The sequence below is a fragment of the Sorex fumeus genome, unplaced genomic scaffold, assembly GCF_029834395.1.
Source record: "Sorex fumeus unplaced genomic scaffold, SorFum_2.1 ptg000039l, whole genome shotgun sequence".
Taxonomy (NCBI): domain Eukaryota; kingdom Metazoa; phylum Chordata; class Mammalia; order Eulipotyphla; family Soricidae; genus Sorex; species Sorex fumeus.
The window spans coordinates 13,501,428-13,523,380 of NW_026606096.1; the positions used below are offsets into that span (position 1 = coordinate 13,501,428).

Sequence of the window (21,953 nt, forward strand, 5' to 3'; positions counted from 1 at the left end):
AAGCCGTCCCTGTGGACACCCAGGCTGGCCCCGGAGAGAGAAGAGAGATGTTTGGTGGCCCCTGTGGGAAGGATGCGGTCACCTCTCCTCCTGGCCCGCGGCTGCCCCATAGCTCGGAAGCTGCCCAGGTGGTCTGCCCCACACACGGTGAAACAAGGCACTGACTTACATCCAGAGCCCCATTCTAAGCAGGCACTCCAGCCTTTCTGCAATTTCTCTGGACACTGAGTTGTTTTCTTATTCCAGAGCACTTTCCTCATTTCTTTATATGTATTCTGGCTTTATTATTGTCACTGTTGGATGTAACATGTATTTGGAAAAATTGCCCTGTCTCCATTATCAGACTGGCTCTCTGCCAATGGACTTCAATGATAAAGTAGAATTTCTTTCCGTCTAGAATTCTGCTTTATGTGAAAACTTCCCTCCTGTAATCTGCCAAGCTTTTCTGAGCATGCTGCTTCCCTGGTGCTGTGTGTGGCATTCTCTTGTATGCAGGCTCTTGTCCTCTTGTGCCAGCCTGCAGAGTGTGGCCTCTTGCTCACGCTCCACAAACTGGGTGAGCTGCTCAAATTGCGAGAGCAACTGACTGTTATGCTTTCTCACCTCCTGAATGAAGTTCTACATTCAATATGGTTTTCTCAGGGATGGTCTCTGAGAATCCAATGTATGTCTGGACTCAACGCCCTCCAAACAGTATTTACCAATAAGCCAATCAACTTCTGGGGCTTCATACATTAGGATCCCCTGTCTCACGTGATACTATTTCACATCATCACTCTCTGTGATGAGGAAAGAACCACATTCACATCAGAGGAGTGATCACTCAACTCTAGGATTTAGTATAAAATATTATCTGGTTAATCTCAATACCCACACGGGTCCCCCATAACACCTAATTGATCCCTACTCAGCTTGGTTCTGACTGGCCTAGTACAGTGCCTGAGGCTAGTGGAGAACTACTCTCCTTGCAGGATGCAGACTTCAGCCTTGGACTGGGCACTGTTTGTTCTTCAACCAGCAGTGTGTTTATATACATCAGTGGTGGAGCTGGAGAGACTCATCCAGGAATGACTAATGGAGTTTAAGGGAGAGGTTGAATTGATGAAGAGATTTCATCAATTTGATTGGTTGGTTGAATGATTGGTTGATGATGGGTTCCTCATAGCTCTATTCTGAGTCCACAGAACTACATGTGGAGGGAAACTGTCTTTATTTCAGGAGCCTAATTTAACTGTGTATCAAGCCCTTCCTCTTTGTTTACATGCACCGAATTTCATCCTTTCTTGACTGAAAGTAGAAATGTTCCATAAACTAGAAAGAAAGCAGTGTTGGAGTCAGAGAGACAGTGGAGCATGTAAGGTGACAGCCAGCCGTGATCCCTCAACCCAGAGCCAGGAAAATGGCCTCAGCAATGTAGTGTTATCATGTGACGGTCATGGTCATGATCCTCCCGTTATTCATCGATTAGCTTGAGTGGGCCCAGTAGCATTGTGAGACTTGTTACTGTGTCCGGCATATCGAATACGCCACGGGTAGCTTGCCAGGCTTTGCCATGCGGGTGAGATACTCTTGGTAGCATGCCGGGCTCTCCGAGAGGGGCAGAGGAATCGAACTCAGGTTGGCCACGTTGGCTGCTTGCAAGGCAAACGCCCTCTCTGCTGTGCTAAACAAAGAAAATACCAAAGTATCATGCTATTCTGTGGGTTCATTCTCTCCCTAGGGAAGGGTCACTAAGCCCAGAATTTCCCCTTTTCAGAGTCTGTAGTACTTTGGAAATAATTTTCCTCGAAAATGCATACTTTACTTCTGGGTGCAGCTAATAAAATTTGTGGTGGGACTGGTGTCATAATGGCATAGCCACAATTTCTACTACGAATACCTTTGTATATTGTGGTGTCATAATAAAAAAAAGTAAACGAATTAGCACTATAGCACTGTCCTCCCCTTGTTCATTGATTTGCTCAAGCAGGCCCAGTAACATGTCCATTGTGAGACTTGTTGTTACTGCGTTTGACATATCGAATACGGTCCCGGGTAGCTTGCCAGGCTTTGTCGTGTGGGCAAGATACTCTCAGTAGCTTCCAGGTTCTCTGAGAGGGACAGAGACATCGAACCCGGGTCGGCTGGGTTGGCCGCATGCAAGGCAAATGCCCTACCCGCTGTTCCATGGCTCCAGCCCAATAAATGAAGTAAACTATTTTTAAAATGACGTTGATTAGTCCTCACCACTCTGTGATTGTGCCACCATTTATTTACCTCTTTGCCTATGTGAAAGTCTTAATATTGTCTTTGAATTTTCTCATTCCTAAACTTCACCCAGTCCACCAAGAGCAAACCATGCTCTCAGTAGCATGAAACTGCTCCTGCTTTGGCCATGTCCCTGTCCATGTCCACAGCTGTGAGGGTGCTAACATTGCATGCAGCCAACCCAGGTTTGATCCCTAGCATCCCAAATAGTCCCTGAGCACTGTCACGAGTGATTCCTTAATGCAAAGCCTGGAATAATATTGAGAATCGCCAGGTAGCACTGTAGAACTGTCATCCTGTTGTTCATCGATTTGCTTGAGTGGGCACCAGTAACATCTCAAAACAAATTGTGAGACTTGCTGTTACTGTTTTTGGCATATTGGATACGTCACGGGGAGCTTGCCAGGCTTTGCCATGCGGGTGAGATACTCTCAGTAGCTTGCTGGGCTCTCCGAGAGGGGCGGAGGAATCGAACCCAGGACAGTTGTGTGCAAGGCAAATGCCTTATCCGCTGTGCTATTGCTCCAACTGGTAGGGCATTTGCTTTGCACACTGCCACGAGTGATTCCTGAAAGTAAAAGGTGCAAGGCAAACACCCTACGTGCTGTGCTATTGCCCCAACCCTATCACTTGATCACTTGATCACTTGACATCCCATTACTCATTGATTTTGCTCAAGTGGGCACCGTAACATCTCCATTCATCCCTGTGGCATGCTAGTGTAGCCCAATGGCGTCTGCTTGTTCTAGGAACACGAAGAGCCTCAAACCAATTGTTCAGGGTCTTGACAGAGAAGTCTGAACATCTTGTCGGTGGGTTTCCACGCTATCTTTTAATGTCACTTGGAATCCAGTCGGTAATGACTCTAGTCCAGCAGTCATCTCCAAATCTCATTATGTATCCAGCCCGTCTGCTTTTTGACACCTTGGCAAACAAGACAGCATCCCTGATTCTTGACCGTCAATGGAGGTTGGAAAGCTGGATTCTTTCTCTCATTTGAGTGAACTGTGATACTCCAAGCATAGCTCTTTAAATTCCTCTTTGGGAGACCTGAATAGCATTCTCATTCAGTTTTTGTAGGGCCCAGTTCTCTAGGGTGTATGTTAATGCAGGAAGAACAGTGGAATAGAAAGAATGTGCCCAGAGCCGGTGGTTCTTCATCCTCTTAGCTATTTCTTTGACACTCTTGAAGGCGTTCCAAGACACTCTCTTCCTCCTGCGCAACTCAGGTGCCAGGTCATTCGTCATGTTGACTTCTTGACCTAGGTATACATAACTCTTGCTTTTAGAGATGTTCATTCCATTGAGAGCAAATGGAACGTCAGAAAAAAAAAACCTGTTTCTCATAAACATTATCTTCATGAGATTCAGCTGTAGTCCGACATTTCCACACTCACAGTTGAGTTTGGCCAGCATTTCTGCTGCTTGGCTAATGTTTGGTGTTATTAGAATGACGTCATCAGCGAAGTAGAAGTGGTGTAGTTGCCAACCATCTATCTTCACTCCAATTACTTCCCATTCCAGTTGTCATATGATGTTCTCGAAGGTGGCACTGAATAGTTTCAGTGAAATGGTATCACCCTGCCAAATCCCTCTCTTGAAGTTGATGATCACTTCCTTGTAGAATGGTGACATCCTGGTAGTGAATCTTTAATACAGCTCATGGGGGACCCTGATGTATTGAGTTTGAACGCCCTGTTTGGCTAGGGTTTCAATGACCGCTTCAGTCTCAACAGAATCAAAGGCCTTCTTTAAATCAATGAACATTAGACGGAGTGGAATCTTGAACTCAATGAGCTTGGTTATTGTGTGGATATGGTCAATTGTGCTGAATCCTTTGCAGAACCCAGCTTGCTCGCATGGTTTTTCTTCATCTAGTGTTCTGCCAATCCTATTCAGGATGACTTGAATGAACAGTTTGTAGACGACAGACAACAGGCAGATCAGGCAATAGTTGTGAATGTCGTGGATGCCTCCCTTCTTGGACAGTAGTACAGTCATTTCTGTTCTCCACTGGAATAAACCTTGCATTCAGACAGGTAGCATGTGAAGAACTGAGCCAGTGTATTGATGAATACTGATGGCAGGTTGTTCAGGTGTTCAGTTCTGACCTTGTATGTGCCAGATGCTCTTCACTTCTTTACCAATGAAATGACATGTCGGATTTTGGAAGGGCAAACATTGGGAATGACAGATCCATCCTGCAGAATTGGTATGTGGGCAGGTGGACACTGCTATTGAAGAGATCTGAGTAGAAGTCATGGATAATCTTCTCCATTGCCCTTCTGGAAGATGTGATAGATCCTTCAGGACGTCAGAGGGCATTCATTTTGGCCTTGTAGTTGGCGAAGGACAGGAAGGCGTTGTGAATGCTTTTCCCAGCTTCTGCTCATCTGCCAGCACTGCTGCTCTTGTTGCTTTGAGCTCTTCGTTTATTGCTTCTCTGCACTGCTTTGCAAGCTCAGACATTCGCTTGTGGCTGCCTGAGGCTTGCGACAAGCCACGTTGGTGAATGAGCTCAAGAGTTTTCAAAGACAGGCGTCTTTTTGTGGCTATCTCTCTCTCTCGGCATTCCTCACACAATCAGGAAGGTGCTATGACTGTGTTAGTCGATCGTATTTCTCATCAATGTTGTCAATGACAGCATCTTCCCATGTTGCTGCAATAGTGCCAAAGAGCTCCCATTGGTGGTCCTTCGGGGAAGTCTCCTTAACTTTGCAGCCCTTTCTCCTCGCTCCTTGAAGTAGAATTTTTCATGAAGGAGACGGTGTTCTGAGCCCATTGGGAATTTTGGGACAACAGCAACATTGGTCAAGCAAAACCTTCGACTGAACATGATGTGTTCAATTTCATTGTGGAACTGTCCACCGGGAGACTCCCATGTCCAACATTTAGATTCGGCCTTCTGGAACTGTGAGTTACCATGGATGGTCTTGGTTGACATGATGAACTCAGACTGTCTCTCACACTGTTGCTTCCATTCTATGCCCTGGGTCCCAATGTGGAGATCTTCAGCTGATCTTCTCGGTCTTATCTTGGCAATAAAATCACCGACAATGATCTTGTAGGAGGCGTGGTCTTCTTTATAGAACTTCTCCAACTCCATATAGAACTTCTCAATTTCTCCTTCATCATAATTGGATGTTGGTGGGTAGACAACTAAGATAGAAACTGCTGGCAGTGAGCCACATCTATTCAAGTGTAATCTTCCCAATCGTGTTGTTAGGCATTTAAATGAATCAATGCTCATGGCCAAGTTTGGGTTCATAAGGACACCAACATCATCGACGCCTCCTTTGTTGCACGATCCGAGGAACAGTTCTTCGCCACTGTCAAAAACAGCGTGATGTGATTGATGCCTTCTCGTCTCAATCAGACCATTGATGATGTACTTGATCTTTCACACTTGTACCATCAGGTCCTCGATGGGTGCATCCAATGCCAGCATAAGTGCATTGAAAGTACAGTCATTTTTGTCTTCTTCATTTTGGCAGACTAGTTCGGCCTTGAGATTTTATCAGCCTCTCCTTCCTCATCCTCTTAACGCTGCCATATTGGTGACTCTTTCAGGGTCAGGGGAATGAGACCCATTGTATTTACTGATTTGGGTATATCGAATACACATAATGATTCCTTGCCAGGCTCTGCTGTGCGGGCGGGATAGACTCAGTAGCTTGCCAGGCTCTCTGAGAATGATAGAGGCTTTTAGGGTGGCCTCTAATCACCCCTGCAGGTGTTTCCATTTTTCAAACCATATTTGAACCCTCTCAAATATGGTGTGGTAATCTTGGAAGATGGGTATTAAGTGTCTTATGATGTGTACCTGCACTATCTCCACTACCCAGCTGCTAACACACTCGGATGGTTGGGCCAAGACTCACGCATGAGTGAAGCCCCACAGAACAGGATCCGGGAACAGAGAACCTCTGCCTGCTCCCACCAATCTCCAGAGACCAAGGGATTAAAACCAGAAGCCCCGCCCTAACCTGCCCTGTCTGCTTCCACCAACCGCCGGCCACCCCGGGGTTACACACAGAAGACCGACCCTACCACCAGTACCACATAAATTCCTCATCGGCAGACCTCTACTATCTCCACTAACTCCACACCCAGCCACCGCCACACTCCAGAACCCTTTCTGGACTGCACGGCCATGCGACACATTATAAGATACCAACACTGTGATTTTATATTTTAATTCTAAAAATTATTATTTTATCAACCATGAAAGAGAGCAGTTTTGCTCTTCATGTCTATAATTTCCCATATTATTCCTCTTTTTTGATTGGAAATATGAGATTAACATGTATATACTATTTACACAGAAGAATCTTCCAAACTAATGAACACACTACCACTATTTTATGAATGTATTCACAATGTTAAATATGCGTTACTTTAAAATAAAAAATGTTTGCTATTAATGTATATAATATACACACATACATATATATATAACATGCATATGTATATAATACAGACATATCCATTTTTAGGCCACTCCCTGCAGTACTCAGGGCTTACTCCTGCCTTTGCTCTCCAGGATCTCTCCTGGCAGGCTGGTGACCATATGGGAGATCTGGGATAGAAATAGGGTGAGAACTATGAATGGTAAGTGCCCTATCACTGTACTATCCCTACAGTTCCTTAAACTATTTTTTAACTCATCAAAATATATTTTAGACTTGATATGAAGCAGGCAAATGCCTATAATGATTACATTTAGTAAAAGTGAAGAGAAATATGAAAATATATTGACTTAATTTTTCTTGTTTTTTAAATTAAAAAAAATGAAAGTACAAACATTTGAAGAATATCTGAATAGGCCTATGCATCTATGAAGTATTTCTGAAAAAAAGAATATTGAAAAGTGTACTATGATATAGAACATTCATAATGAACAAGATGTTAGTTAATTATTGAAAATGAATAAAATCCCCTAACCAGCTCCAAGTGAACATATCTCAGAATCTAGTAAGGACAGCCATCAGCATCATGAGTGCCAACACAGTGCTATGTGCTAGTTTATCTTGTCCTTTAAAAAAAACTCCCTTTTGTTGAAATATTAAGTGCAACAAATATTGTGAACAACTTTATAAAAAATTAAATTTAATTTAAACGAGAAAAAAATAAATTAAAAATAAAGAAGCTCCTTTAAGGTTTCTTGTAAAACTGGTTTCAAGGCTATGAATTCTCTAAGCTGTTGCCTGTCCTTGAAACTTCCTATCCTTCCTTCCAATCTGAATGATCATGTAGCTGGGTAGAGCATTCTTGGAATTCCTGTGGAAAGCAGCCTTTCCAGTTTTTACCTCCATCAAAAAGTATTTGAGGGGGCTGGAGTGATAGGACAGTGGGTAGAGCATTTGCCTTGCACACGGCTGCACCGGGTTTGACTCCCAGCATCCCATATGGTCCCCCAATTACCACCAGGAGTAATTCCAGAGTGAAGAGCCAGGAGTAACCCCTGATCATAACTGGGTGTGACAAAAAAACCTCAAAAAATAAGTAAATCAAAATTAAAAAAATAAAAAAGTATTTCCTCATCAATGTTGTCAATGACGGCATCTTCCTATGTTGCTGCAATAGTGCCAAAGTGCTCCCAGTTGGTGTTCATTCTGGCAGTTCTCTTCTTAAACTTTGAAGTCCTTTCTCCCCACGCCGTGAAGTAGAATTTTGAACAAAAGACGGTGGTCCGATCCTGTTTGGAATATTGGGACAACAGCAACGTTGGTCAGGCAAAACTGATTACGATCATGACCATCCTGTTGTTTGTTTATTGCCTCAAGCAGGCCCCAGTAATGTCTCCTTCATCCTAGCCCTGAGATTTTTTTTAAAAAGTGCCATATTAAAGGCTCTTTCAGGGTTAAGAGAATGAGACCCATCATTATTACTGGTATTTGGCATATTGGGTACACCACAGGGAATTTGCCAGACTCTACCCTGTGGGCAGGTTACATTCAGTAGCCTGCCATTTTGTCCAAAGTAGGAATGAGATAATAAGATGTCATGTAGTCGCAAATGTGGCCGTGTGCTTCTGGGAGCTGGGTTTTCTGGGTCTTGGCCCTTGATAGGATTATACGATGCCAGGGGGCCAGTTGGTGGGTGTAACCCCTCACGATCACGATCACGGCCATCCTGTTGTTCGTCGATTGCCTCGAGCAGGCCCCAGTAACGTCTCCTTCTTCCTAGACCTGAGATTTTTTTTTTAAAGTGTCATATTCAAGGCTCTTTCAGGTTTAGGAGAATGAGACCCATCATTGTTACTGGTATTTGGCTTCCGGGAGCTGAGTGTGATAATTTCTGGATCCTGGCCATTGTTGGGGTTACACGGCAGTTGGTGGGTGTAACTGTCTAGTTACTGGCAGGTCCAGTCCCAAACCGTGCAGACTTGGAGATCTCAGCCCCCGGTCCCACACACCTGGGTTCCTCTGCCAGTTCTTTTATGCATGAGGCTCATCCAAGTGTGTGGAGAGTGGTCCCAGCATGGCCTTGGCTGGGGTCCGGAGGTCTTCAGCTGTTGGGCCCTGGTGCAGACATTCAGGCACAGGGTAGGAGATTCTGCCTTGTTCTCTCCCAGGAGCTGAGTGTGACCCCTGCCTACTGGAATATGGAGGATCTGGGTGGAGGATGCTCAGCCCCAGTCTGAGCAGGCTTGGAGATCTCAGCCCCGGGACCCGCATGACTTTATTCCTCTGCCGGTACCTTCATGCGTGTGGAGAGTGGTCTCAGCCTGGTGGTGGCTGGTCCTGGAGGTCTTCAGCTGCCGGAGCCCTGCTCGTAGCAGGGAGGGGAACTCAACCCATTCCCCTCCAAGGGGCCCCAGAGAGAACAGCCAGGCGCGGGGGCAGGAGACTCAAGCAACACCATTGATTGAATATGATGTGGCCAATTTTGTTGTGAAACTGTCACCAGGAGACTCCCATGTCCAACATTTAGATTCAGCCTTCTGGAACTGTGAGTTACCATGGATGGTCTTGGTCGACATGATGAACTCAGACAGTCTCTCACCCTGTTCGTTCCATTCTAGACATTGGGTCCCAATGTGGAGTTCCTTGGGCGATCTTCGAGGTCCTATCTTGGTATTAAAATCATCAACAATTATCTCGTAGAAGGTGTGGTCTTCTTTATAGAACTTCTCCAGCATCATGCAGAATTTCTCAATTTCCTGTTCATCATTGTTGGATGTTGGTGCATAGACAAAGATAGATACTGCTGGCAGTAAACCACATCTATTCAAGCATAAGCATCTGGTTCAGGATGTTAGGTATTTGTATGAAACAATGCTCACGGCCAGGTTGGTTTTGAAAACATCAACGAGGAATACAATCAACTGGTCCAGCACCTCCATGATTGTGCGAGGAATGACGAGAAGAAAGAACCACAAAAAGATTCCTGTCTTCGAAAACTCTCGAACTCATTAGCCAATGTCATTTGGCGTGCGCCTCAGGTTACCACAAGCTAATGTCCAAGCCCACAAAACTGCAGAGAAGCAGTAAAGGAATACCTCAAAGAGAGAAGAGCAACAGTGAGAACATCATGTGATGACTGGAATGGGAAGGAATGGGAGTAAAGATAGATGGTCAGCAAATACACCACCTCCACTTCTCTGATGACATCATTCTAATAACACCAAACATTATCCAAGCGACACAAATGCTGGCCAAATTCAGCTGTGAGTGTGGAACAGACTGCAGCTGAATCTCACGAAGACAATGTTTATGAAAAATGGACAAGTTCCTGTTGTTTCATTTTCTCTCAACAGAATGAACATCTCCAAATGCAGCAGTTATATGTACCGAGGTCGAGAAGTCAACATGACGAACTACCTGGTACCTGAGCTACACAGGAGGAAGAGAGCAGCATGGAATGTCTTCAAAAGCATCGCAGAAATAGCTAAGAGAACGAAGAACCTCCGGCTCTCGGCACATCTCTTCAACTCCATCATTCTTCATGCAATAACATATGCCTCAGAGACCTGGGCCATATGAAAACAGGATGAGAACTCTATTTGGGTCACCCAAAGAGGAACTGAAAGAGCTATGCTTGGAGTATCACACTTCACTCAAGTGAGAGAAGGTATCTGGAGTTCTGACCTTCGTTGAAGATCAAGAATCAGGGAGGCTGTCTCATTTGCCAGGAATCGAAAATCAGATGGGCTGGACATGTAATGCTATTTGGAGATGATCGCTGGACTAGAGCTGTTACAGACTGTATTCCACATGATGTCAAAAGAATGGGTGGCTGCTCCCCTATGAAGTAGTCAGACTTCTTCAAAACCCTAAATGAATGGTTTGAGGGACTAGAGCTGTTACAGACTGTATTCCACATGATGTTAAAAGAATGGGTGGCTGCTCCCCTATGAAGTAGTCAGACTTCTTCAAAACCCTGAATGAATGGTTTCAGGCTCTTTTTGTTCCTGGAGGAAGCAGACGATATTGGGCTGCAGTAGCACGAGACAGGGATGAATGGAGACATTACTGGCTCTTGCTCGAGCAAATCTATGAATCATGAGGTTTTGAGTGGTAAAGGGAAGAAAGTATTTGAGACAGAGGAATCAGCAAGTGCAAAAGCAGAGAATTTCTATTATAAAGTAAAATCCAATGGAGGGATGAAGGCAGGCATGCTCAGAGGAGGGCAGAATCCACCGAGGCCTGAAACAGTCTGGATTAAATACACTTAGAGAGTCAAATAATGAAGGGACAAAATATCCATGATGTTAAGATGCAGGCCTATCTACGAATTGTCAGGCTTAGCTAAGAATCAGTGTGACACCCACCATTTTCCACCACAAAACCACCTATTAAATCCTGCTTTTTTAAAAATAGTTTCACATGAATATATATATATATACATATATATATATATACATAACATCATAACATGTGAGAAAATTAGCACTGTAGCATTGTCCTCCCATTGTTCATCGATTTGCTTGAGCGGGCACCGATAACGTCTCATAACAAATTGTGAGAATTGTAGTTACTGTTTTTGGCATATCGAATACGACACAGGTAGCTTGCCAGGCCTGCCATGTGGACAAGATACTCTCAGTAGCTTGCCACGCTCTCCAAGAGGGGTGGAGGAAATGAACCCGGGTCAGCCATATGAAGGCAAACACCTACTCACTGTACTATCACTCCAGCCCAAATACTCAATGCGTGTTAAAAATTCTACATTTAATGTTTAATATTTTTCATTTATATATAAGAAGAATGAGAGATAAAAATGACCACAAGAAATAATTATTTTAGTAGTTAAAATTCAATGAAATTCTCCTCCAAAGAGATTCCCATTAAGTTTTATATGCTGATGTCTTAAAAGCATGACTTCAATTTTCCTGCAATTTAACACTAAACTTTCAGACACATTGTCTTTGGTGTTAATTATCTTTTACAATCTACACTAAAGCAGTTATTTGATTATTGATTTATTAAAATATATATTAGCACCTGCTATATATAAATAACTTTTGTATTGTGTATTCAGCAATTAGCCAAAGAAATCTTTTTTTGGGGGGTGGGGTCACACCCAGCATTGCTCAGGGATTCCTTTTGGCTCTGCACTCAGGAGTTACTCCTGGCAGTGCTCACGGAACTGTATAAGATACTGAGGATTGAACCAGGGTCAGCCGCGTGCAAGCAAATACCCTACCCACTGTGCTATCACTCCAGCCTGAAAGCCAAAGAAATCTTTAAAAAACAAACTGGAAAAAAGTAAGCAAATGTACAACTTTTATCTCGCCCGCACGACAAAACCTTGCAAGCTACCCGTGACGTATTCAATATGCCAAACACAGTAACAACAAGTCTCAAAATGGAGGCGTTACTGGGCCTGCTCGATTAAATCGATGAACAACGGGATGACAGTGTTTGTTTTTTGTTTGTTGTTATTAAAAATAATATGGACACGAGGAAGAAAAACTGGCAAGATTTGGGACATTGGAGGATCACAAAGTCCTATCTGACAAGGTCAAATTTTACCAGAGACATGAGTGACCTAAAGGAATGAGGCATAAATATTTCCTTCTCTGTCCTTCTCCCTAACTTCTGGGGTCCTAGGTGATCTAGACATCCCCCTTTACTACATTACTTTCTTATCCAGTTATTCTATATACCAAGATAAGTGAGATTTTGTGTTTGTCTTTCCTTTTCTGTTTTACTTCCTTCAACATAATATTCTCCAGTTCCAACCAGGTTGCTGCAAATTGCTTGAGTCATCATTTCTTGCAGTTGTGTAGTATCCTATTGTGTATGTATTCATATCTTCAGATTCCATTCATCCATTGTTGATTGCAAACTATTGTGTGAAGTACAGCAATAAATGATGATGTACATATATCCTTTTGAATGACTGTCCTGTTGGTAGATGCCCAAAAGTGAAATTACTAAATCACATGGCAGCTCAGCTCTAAGTTTATTGAGGATTTTTCATACTGTTTTCCACTGTGGCCCTGAAAGAATTAAGTGAGGATTAAAGGTACAAGGGATTCTCTAAATCTCCCTTTAGCTCTAGGACAGTCCACCTTAGGTTTCTGGAGGCGGGTTCATCACTCTTTCCTGAGATTGGTCACTACAGCTGAAAGACCCACCCAGTGGAGGACCACCCAGTGGAGACCCAACCAGTGGAGACCGACCCAGTGTTCTTTAAATGAGCTGGCTGGCTCAGAGACCACGCACTACTATTGCCAAGGCTGCCCTCACATAGCGTCCAGAAATCCACTGCAGACTGACCCCAGAGGAACTCAAGACCTTTACAACTGGCCAACCAGGTAAGCATGGGATTGAGACAATGTGGGGAGGCAGAACTTTGAAGGGACACATACTCTGGAGATTTCTGACCCTGCAAAAAAAAAAAAAATCTGCACCTATAAAGGAAAAACAGCCTCTTTTCAGTTTACTGGAAAAGACTTTCCATCCATTACGAATTCCAGTTCCTCCTCCTTTCTCTTCTTTATCACGTATATTCTTGCTAAATTCAGATAGCAGTTTTCAACCTGACCTAGATCAGACACAGTGGAGGAATGTGATGGACGGCTGTGGGACTGGGGATGCAGAGGGAACACAGTGACTGACACCTGGTATGTGATAAACCATCGGAAGGAGCTGGTTTGAGTCACCAGTCGAATCCCCTAGAAACACTCAGTAAGGAATATCAGACTGGAGGTGACTTTGGGATAGAACTAGACAGTAATGGGTACTTTGTCAGTGAGAACACTGACTTTGTATTCCAATTTCATAGCTTTCCACAGTTGTAATATTACATTAACCTTGCTTATCTAAAGCATAACATTTTTATCTTTAAAGAAAGGGCCATAGAGGCATCACAAGATAGCACAATTGCCTTGTATGCATCTACCTATGGTTTGATCCAAGGCTTCACATAAGGTCTCCATGGCACATACACATAGACACACACACACACACACACTCACACACACACACACACAGAGAAAGAGAGGGAGAGAGTGATAGAGAGAAACAGAGACAGAAACAGAGACAGAGAGAGAGAAAGATAGAGAGAGACAAAGAGACAGAGAGAGAGATTGGAGTACAGTTTTGAATTGAAGTAAAAAAGGAAATCACTAACATGGAAATTGGCTTGTCAAGAGTGTGGTTAGAGACACATTAGTAGTTTTCTTTGAACATAATTGTTTTTATATCAATTTTTATCCCAATGTACCATCACCCATATTGCATCCTCAGTTAACAGTTTTTGAACAATATAGCAGGGTTAATTTAACTGGGGGTTGCCTATTTTCTTGCTTTGTTCCTTTATAATCCATATATGAATGAAATAATGTTCATTTTTTCTTTTTTTTAATTTGTTCTCTGGCATCGATCTGTGCTAAGGGTTTAAACTGATTTTTGAGCATCTATCTGTGTTCAGGGTTTACTCCTGCCTCTGCACTCAGGGATTACTCTCAGCTGGTTCCCTGTGACCAAGTGGGCTTCTGAGGATAAAACTCTTATCAGACACATTCAAGGTTAGTTCCTTACTCACCTTACTCTCTCCCAGCCCAATTGTCATGTTGCTTCTGACCTTAGAGTGGGTGGAGAACCAGAACTTTCTCAAAGGAACTTCGTCAGCTAACCCTATTCCTGAACAATGGCATTTTCAGCTTCCCTGACTGAGATCCCAGCAGAGGCCAGCTGCCCTCGCTGTCTGGATTACCTGAGAGAACCAGTGACCCTTGAGTGGGGGCACAACTTCTGTGACTCCTGCATCCACCAGTGCTGGGTTGACCTCCAGGACGTCTTCCCGTGTCCCGTCTGCCTCCGCCACTGCCCTGACAGGAACTTCAAGAGGAACAAACAATTGTGTCACATCACAGAAGTCCTTAAGCAGCTCCCCACTGGAAGGAGCAAAAGGAAATGGCAGGCAGAGGAACCCCTGTGTGAGAAGCACAATGAGGCCGTGGACCTGTTCTGTGAGGAGGACCAGGAGCTGTTGTGTCCTCAGTGTCGAGTTTCCACTCACAACCAGGGTCACCACCTGATCCCCACTGACAGAGCTGCAGAGAGTCAAAGGAAGAAGCTCAAAGGATTCATAGAACTTCTGAAGACAAAGATGAGCGATGCTAAGAAGGAGTGTGAAAATCAAATTGCACAGAGTGTGGGAGGGAGGTGGAAGATAGCGTCTTGGAAAGGAGAACTACAAGCTGAACTTGAGCAATTCAAACTTTCCTTGAGAGACGAGCAATTTTCAATTCATGCCAGCTTGCTCAATAGGGAGAGAGAGATGGAAGAAAAGATAGCGCAGAATAAGAGTCAAATTTTAAGCAGTATGGACACGGTGAAAAATCTCTTACGTGACATAACAGAGAAGTGTTTGCAGGCTGACCAGGATTTACTAGCAAGTGTTGAGAACCTTCAGAGTACGTATGAAAACCTTCCCTCCCCTGCCGTCTCCTCATGTGAATCCAAAATAGAGAGCTATGCTTTCCTCCCCATTAGCACAGCGGGTAGGGCGTTCGCCTTACAAGCGGCCAACATGGCCGACCCGAGTTTGATTCCTCCGCCCCTCTCGGAGAGCCCGGCAAGCTACCGAGAGTATTCGATATGCCAGACACAGTAACAACAAAGTCTCCAATGGAGACGTTACTGGGCCCGCTCGAGCAAATCGACGATCAACGGGAGGGCCTTTACCTTTACCTATGTTGTTCTGCACAAAATGATGAGCAAATTCCAGGATCATAAGACTGCCCATCCAAGTCTGACTGTCTCCAAAGATAGAAAAAGAGTCAACCTTATAACAAGTCTCCCACTCCTGCTGGATCACCCCCATGTTGAGAATACTCCTTTCCTAGGTGAGCTGTGTTGTGAGGCCTTTGATGGAGGCAGGCATTTTTGGCAGGTAGAAGTGAAAGGCATAGGTAAATGTTCCCTCGGAGTGTGTGAAAAATCTTTCTGCAATCATATTTTGACACTTCCCTACTCTGTAAGTGAAATATGGCAATCAGATCTAGCCTTAACTCTCCCTGGTAATATGTGCATTGAACAGCCAGAAAAAAATTTGAGAACACGAATTGGCGTTTTTCTGGATTATGAAATGGGAGAACTTTCTGTTTTTAATATGACTAACAGGTCATGTTTGCTTAGGCTCACTGGTACATTCTCAGAAAAAGTGATACCCTATTTTGCGATTGTACTTTTATCGAATTCTCTTTCAATGTATATCATTAGAGACTAATGATGTGAGCATACTGGAGGATAATGTGGTATGTGCTATGTTTCCTTCCCCTGATGTTGAAACGTTCACTGTAAATAAAGCTTTTCGAACATCTCCTAAAGCCTTCTTCCCCCCTGTCCCCTTTCCTGTTTGCCTGGGAAAACTGACAGGAGAGACTTTTGTATCAAGTGAATCTCTTAAGCCAAGCAAGTCCCTAGAAATGCTAGAATCATCACCGCACCCCAGCCACTAGTCCACAGAACACCTAAAATACTTGTCTTGGGCAACTTCAATCCATTGGCGACCTACTGTGTATTTTTAGCTCATGTGTTTCTAGTTTATTATTTTCCCATAGTTATCTCTGTTTCGAAAATTCCTAGACACTTTCTACTATGCTATTTTGTACTGCATTTGCAGAGTTTTGCTCATTCTCAAGAATTTCTCCAGCTTTTTAAGCTATTTCCTCCATCTAGTTACTGAAATTAAAAAATATACTTATGGGTTGTTCTCCTTAATGTTTTATGTTTTAACCAGGTATAGCCCAAATGTGTGGTAATGAAGCTTATTGTAAGTAATGGTATAAGAAGGCTGGAAGCTAGTATTATTCAGATTTAATTTGGCATATGAGTTTAAGTTCCGGCTGGAGTGAACGCAGGAGTTTGAGCATTTTGCCTTGCCATGGTCGACCCAGGTTCAATTCCTCTGCCCCTTTCAGAGAGCCTGGCAAGCTACTGAGAGTATCCAGCCCTCACAGCAAAGCCTGGCAAACTCCCCATGAAGTATTCGATATGCCAAAAAAAAAAAAATAAGAACAAGTCTCATAATGGAGACGTTTCTTGTGCCGGCTCGAGCAAATTGATGAACCACAGGACTACAGTGCTATTCATTTAAATTAAATTTTGCAATGAAATTAGAAATATTCTTTAAGTATTATCTAACAGATAAGAGTTATCTTGTGTTCAGCAGGATAAAGTTTTTCCACAGGCACTGATGTGGCCCTCAGGGGATGTGAGGAGACAGTTACAGGGCAAAGGGCACAGGCCAGGACAGCATACACAGGGTGGAATGGGTGAAGTTTTGGAATGAGAAAATTATTCTAGGAAAGAAGCAGGAAGTAACTAATTGATGAGGTTGACATGTCAATCAAAATATAATTTCCATACTAGATAGAAAACAATATCACAGGCCTCCAGACGTCCCTGAAAACGGTTGATTGTGAAGATCATGGGATTTGTATATCACTTATACTTTCTAGGAGAAATTGATATTTCCTAGTAAAGACTTCTGGATTTCAGTTTGATCCTATCAAACATTGAACAGAGATACAAGAAGTCAGGGAAAGCCCTAAAAGTGCAAAGATCACACGTGTTCACAGCCCTGGCTGCGGAACTTCATTTTCTTGGTTTTGGTTTTCGTTTTTGGTTTTCCTTTGGGGTGATACTCAGCTGTGCTCAAGGTGTACTTCTGGCTCTGTCCTAAGGTATCTCTCATGGTGGACTTGAAGGAAAAACTATATGGGGTTGGTGCAAGGCAAATGTCCTACCTGCTGTATTCTGCCCCACCCCTTCATTTTATTGTTGGGGAGTCCCTACCTTATAACCTGAACTTTTGTGTGTTCTCTCAGCTCAGCTCCAGGCCAACCCTGCACTGCCTCTACTCAGAGAGACCTGAGGTCTTTGCTGGTTGGAATCTGAATTGTCCCACCCACTTTGTGAAAATTCCATCATGGTTATCACAGGATTTCACATCTACAGTTATAGGCCAGAATGTATTTTAACCAATAACGCTGGCCTTACACGCAAACCCATATTCAATTTCTGTCACCTCAATTGTATACCAGGCATTGCCAAGAGGGATCCCTAAGAACAGAATGCAGGAATAAGCCCTGAGCAATGCGAGGTGTGACCCCCAAACTACTTTATATTTATATTCATATAATACCCCCCAAATCATCTTCCTTTTTAAAGTAAAATTTCTATATAGAGAGATTATGAAGAATGAAAGAGGAGAATACCTCATTCAGAGAAAACATGGGCTTCTATGGAGGACAGAACTGGGAGCGCAATATCAGGTTTGAGACGCAGGGGAAGAGTAGTTTCATAAATGTTATCCTAAGCTGCCCCCAGATGGAGCTTTATGCCTACAGAAAAATCAGTCCATTGCACAAAGGCAGAACTGCAGACCAATGGAACAGGTTTGAATACACTGACATCTCCCCTCAACCATGTGATCATCTAATCTTCGATAAAGGTGCAAGAAATGTGAAGTGGAGTAAGGAAAGCCTCTTTAACAAATTGTGCTGGCATCACTGGACGGCTACATGCAAAAAAAATGGGCTCAGAACTCTGCCTAGCACCATGTACAAAAGTAAGATCAAAATGGATTAAAGACCTCAACATCACAGCAGAAACCATAAAGTACATTGAAGACAAAGTTGGCAAAACCCTCCATGACATTGAGGCTAATGGTATTTTCAAAGACGCCACGCCACTGGCTGAGCAAGTGAAAGCAGAGATAGAAAAATGGGACTATCTTTAACTAAGAAGCTTCTGCACCTCAAAAGAAACAGTGACCAAAATACAAAGACAGTCTACAGAATGAGAAAGGATATTCGCCAAATACACATCTGACCAGGTGTTGATATCAAGGATATACAAAGTACTGGTTCAACTCCACAAGAAGAAAACATCGAACCCCATCAAAAAAATGAGGCAATGAAATGAACAAAAACTTTCTCAAAGAAGAAATCAGAATGGCAAAAAAACACATGAGGAAATGCTCTACATCATTAATTATCAGGGAGATGCAGATCAAAACCACAATGAGATACCATCTCACACCTCAGAGACTGGCCCACATTCAAAAGAACAAAAGCAACTGATGCTGGCGCGGATGTGGCGAGAAAGGGACACTCCTTCACTGTTGGTGGGAATGCCGACTGGTTCAGCCATTTTGGAAAACAATATGGATGATTCTCAAAAAATTAGAAATTGAGCTCCCATTTGACACTGCAATACCACTCCTGGGAATATATCCCAGAGAGGCAAAAATGTATAGTCGAAGTGACATCTGCACTTGTTTGTTCATTGCAGCACTCTTTAAAATAGCCAGAAACTGGAAGAAACCTGAGTGCCCAAGAACAGATGAGTGGTTAAAGAAACTTTGGTACATCTACACAATGGAATACTAATACTATGTAGCTGTTAGAAAAGATGAAGTCATGAAATTTATATACAAGTGGTACAACATGGAAAGTATCATGCTAAGCAAAATGAGTCAGAAAGAGAGGGATAGATATAGAAAGATTGCATTCATCTGGGGGATATAAAGTAACAAGATATGAGATTAATGCCCAAGAATAGCTGAGATCAGCACCAAGAGGATTACTCCATAGCTTAGAGGCCAGCCGGGCATTCTAGGGAAAAGGGCAGCTCAGATAGAGAAGGGAGCACCAAATAAATGGTGTTTGGAGGATCCTCCCAGGAGGGGAGATGCATGTAGAAAGTAGACTATGGACTGAACATGTTTGCTACTCAATGCCTCTTTTGCGGACCACAACACCCAAAAGGAGAGAGAGAACAAAAGGAATGCCCTGGCATAGAGGCAGGGTGGGATGGGGGGGATGGGGGTGGGAGGGATATTATCCATGGTGATGGAAAATGGGCAGTGATGGAGGAATGGGTATTTGATCATTGGATAATCGAAACCCAAGCGCAAAAAATTGTAAATCTACAACTATACCTCATGGTGTTTCACTAATTAAAAAAAAATCAGTCCATTGCTGTGGTCTTTCTTGTCAAGAAGAGCCTTAAATTTTGATGATCATAAATGCTTCTCACAATTTTAGACATGCTCGGGCACTTTTCCAAGGGGTCCAGGATCCTATAGGTCTGTACTGGTGTCAATTAAAGTCTTATCTGCCTTACTTCCTGTGACCAAAAAATGGTTCTGTTCTTTAAAACTTGCTCATTTATGACTAGTGAAAGTTACTTCTTCAATCTCATCTTGACTGTATTAATTCTAAAGAACTCATTGCCAGTATACACCATTCCTCTTTTTTCTAAAAAACATGACAATAGAATGGACCCATAGAATAGCTGGTGGGGTATTTGCTTTGCACACACTGTCCCAGGTTCAATCCCTACGATCCTATCTGGTCCCATGTGCAGTCAGGAGTAATTTCCAAGAATAGAGCCAAAAGTAAGCCCTGAGCATCACCTGCTGTGGCCACAAAAATAAATAAATAAATAAATCACTGTCACGGTCCTCCCATTGTCCATCAATTTGCTCTAGCAGACACAGTAAAGTCTCCATTGTGACACTTGTTACTCTGTTTGGCATATCAAATACGTCGCGGGTAGTTTGCCAAGCTTTTTTTGCAAGCGGGATACTCTCAGTAGCTTGCCGGGCTCTCTGAGAGGTGTGCAGGACCCAAATCGGCCACGTCAGCCGCATGCAAGGCAAATGCCCTACTCACTGTGCTATCGCTCCCGACCTTTACATAACAGTAGGAAACAGAAATTAAAAAAAGGAATGAGTATAAGACCTTTCTCATATTATAAAAGGAAATATGACTCAATCCATGCTCCAGGTGGATGCTAGTCTTCAAGACTGTGCTGTATGCTGTCAGAGGAATAGAACGAACCAGAGCCTTCAGTTCTTTCCTCAACTTTCTGTACATGAATCATTCAGTACCTAACATGACCCAAATTGAGTTGCTCTTTCTGCTGGCAAAGGATTCACAAGTAAAACTTCCTTCTAGGAAGTTGGAGTGAAGGGTGATTATTTACAGGTGTGTTGTGGACATAATACAGGCAAATAGACACGTGGGGGCAGCCATTAATGAGGTTTTCCTCTGAAAAGGAAGTCTACCTAATCACATTCCCTATTGCTGCTCCAAAGCAGGACTATTGAACACCTCTGAGGTGGAAAGACTCAGCACCTTAGAGTGGGAGGGAAAACAACGTGAGCATTTTGGAGCGGTAGTGAACTTGGCCAGGTCAACCAGCCTGCCCAGCTGGGCAATGGCACTGACACTCTTCTCCTGGTGGGGCTGCCCGCAGACAGGGCAATAGTATCTGTCCTGCATGTCCTTTCGTGAGAGGCTTATGCAGGAGTCACAGAAGTTGTGCTCCAAGTCGATGATGACTGAGTAGTCCAGGTAGATGGGACAGATGAGCTCTGCCTGCATTTTGGCCAGTGTTGCCAACACCTCCATTCTCAGCTGTGGGAAGGGCAGAACTGGAGTTTTATTCCTCACAAGGCAGAGCTCCTTGGGCTCTCTCTTGCCAGGAGGAGAAAAAGGTATTTATATAACAAGGCTCAAATAAATTATTATTATTATTATTATTATTTTTCTTTTGGGGGTCACTCCCGGCAATGCACAGGGGTTACTTCTGGCTCTGTGCTCAGGAATTACTCCTGGCAGTGCTCACAGGGCCATATGGGATGCAGGGAATCGAACTTGGGGCAGCTACGTGCAAGGCAAAAGCCCTACCCGCTATGCAATTGCTCCAGCCCCAAATAAAACATTTCTGAGTGGGGGAACTGCAAAAGTGTGTGACATCTGATTCGTAATTTTGTTTGTAAGTGTAGCAATATATTAATAACAAATTCAGATCTTTGTTTTTATAATTATTTATTTATTTTATTATTTGGTCCTTATCAAACTGGGCAAAGTGGATAATCCTTGATCCATGCTCAGAGGAAACTGCTAAAGTGTTACAGAATTGAGGAAAACTGGTGAAATACACATATTCTCTAAGAATAAACAACCTGTGTTAAAAATAAGCCAAAAGTCCCAGGGACCTCCCACCTCCCAGGTCTAGTAAAACTGGATCAGAAAAGTTTGCAATGTCTTTGACAATAACATGTTGAGGAAAGGAAGTATAACTTATTAACCATTAAATTTTTATTTTATTAGAAATAGACATAAAGCTATAAAATAGTTGGCATTAAAAATTACAAAGAGTTACAAAATGGGAACAGTTCTTCACATCAACCTTAACCATCGACACCTAATGCAAAGAATTCCAAAT

The 21,953-nt window shown here is 43.2% G+C and overlaps 1 protein-coding gene across 1 annotated transcript; it reads left to right on the top strand.

Moving 5' to 3' along the window:
• Nucleotides 1–14,352: 14,352 nt before the first annotated feature.
• Nucleotides 14,353–16,168, top strand: LOC130028124 (putative tripartite motif-containing protein 61). Its single transcript, XM_056118843.1, has 2 exons — nt 14,353–15,121; nt 15,930–16,168. Exons 1-2 carry the CDS (start codon nt 14,353–14,355, stop codon nt 16,166–16,168), a joined length of 1,008 nt encoding a protein of 335 aa, XP_055974818.1.
• Nucleotides 16,169–21,953: the final 5,785 nt, after the last annotated feature.

What these genes read in the sequence shown, in the direction of transcription:
- LOC130028124 (XM_056118843.1), top strand. Translation starts at nt 14,353, where the DNA reads ATGGCATTTTCAGCTTCCCTGACTGAGATCCCAGCAGAGGCCAGCTGC. An exon ending in AAGTGTTGAGAACCTTCAGA is followed by an intron (nt 15,122 to 15,929) that starts GTACGTATGAAA and finishes GTATATCATTAG; the next exon opens with AGACTAATGATGTGAGCATA.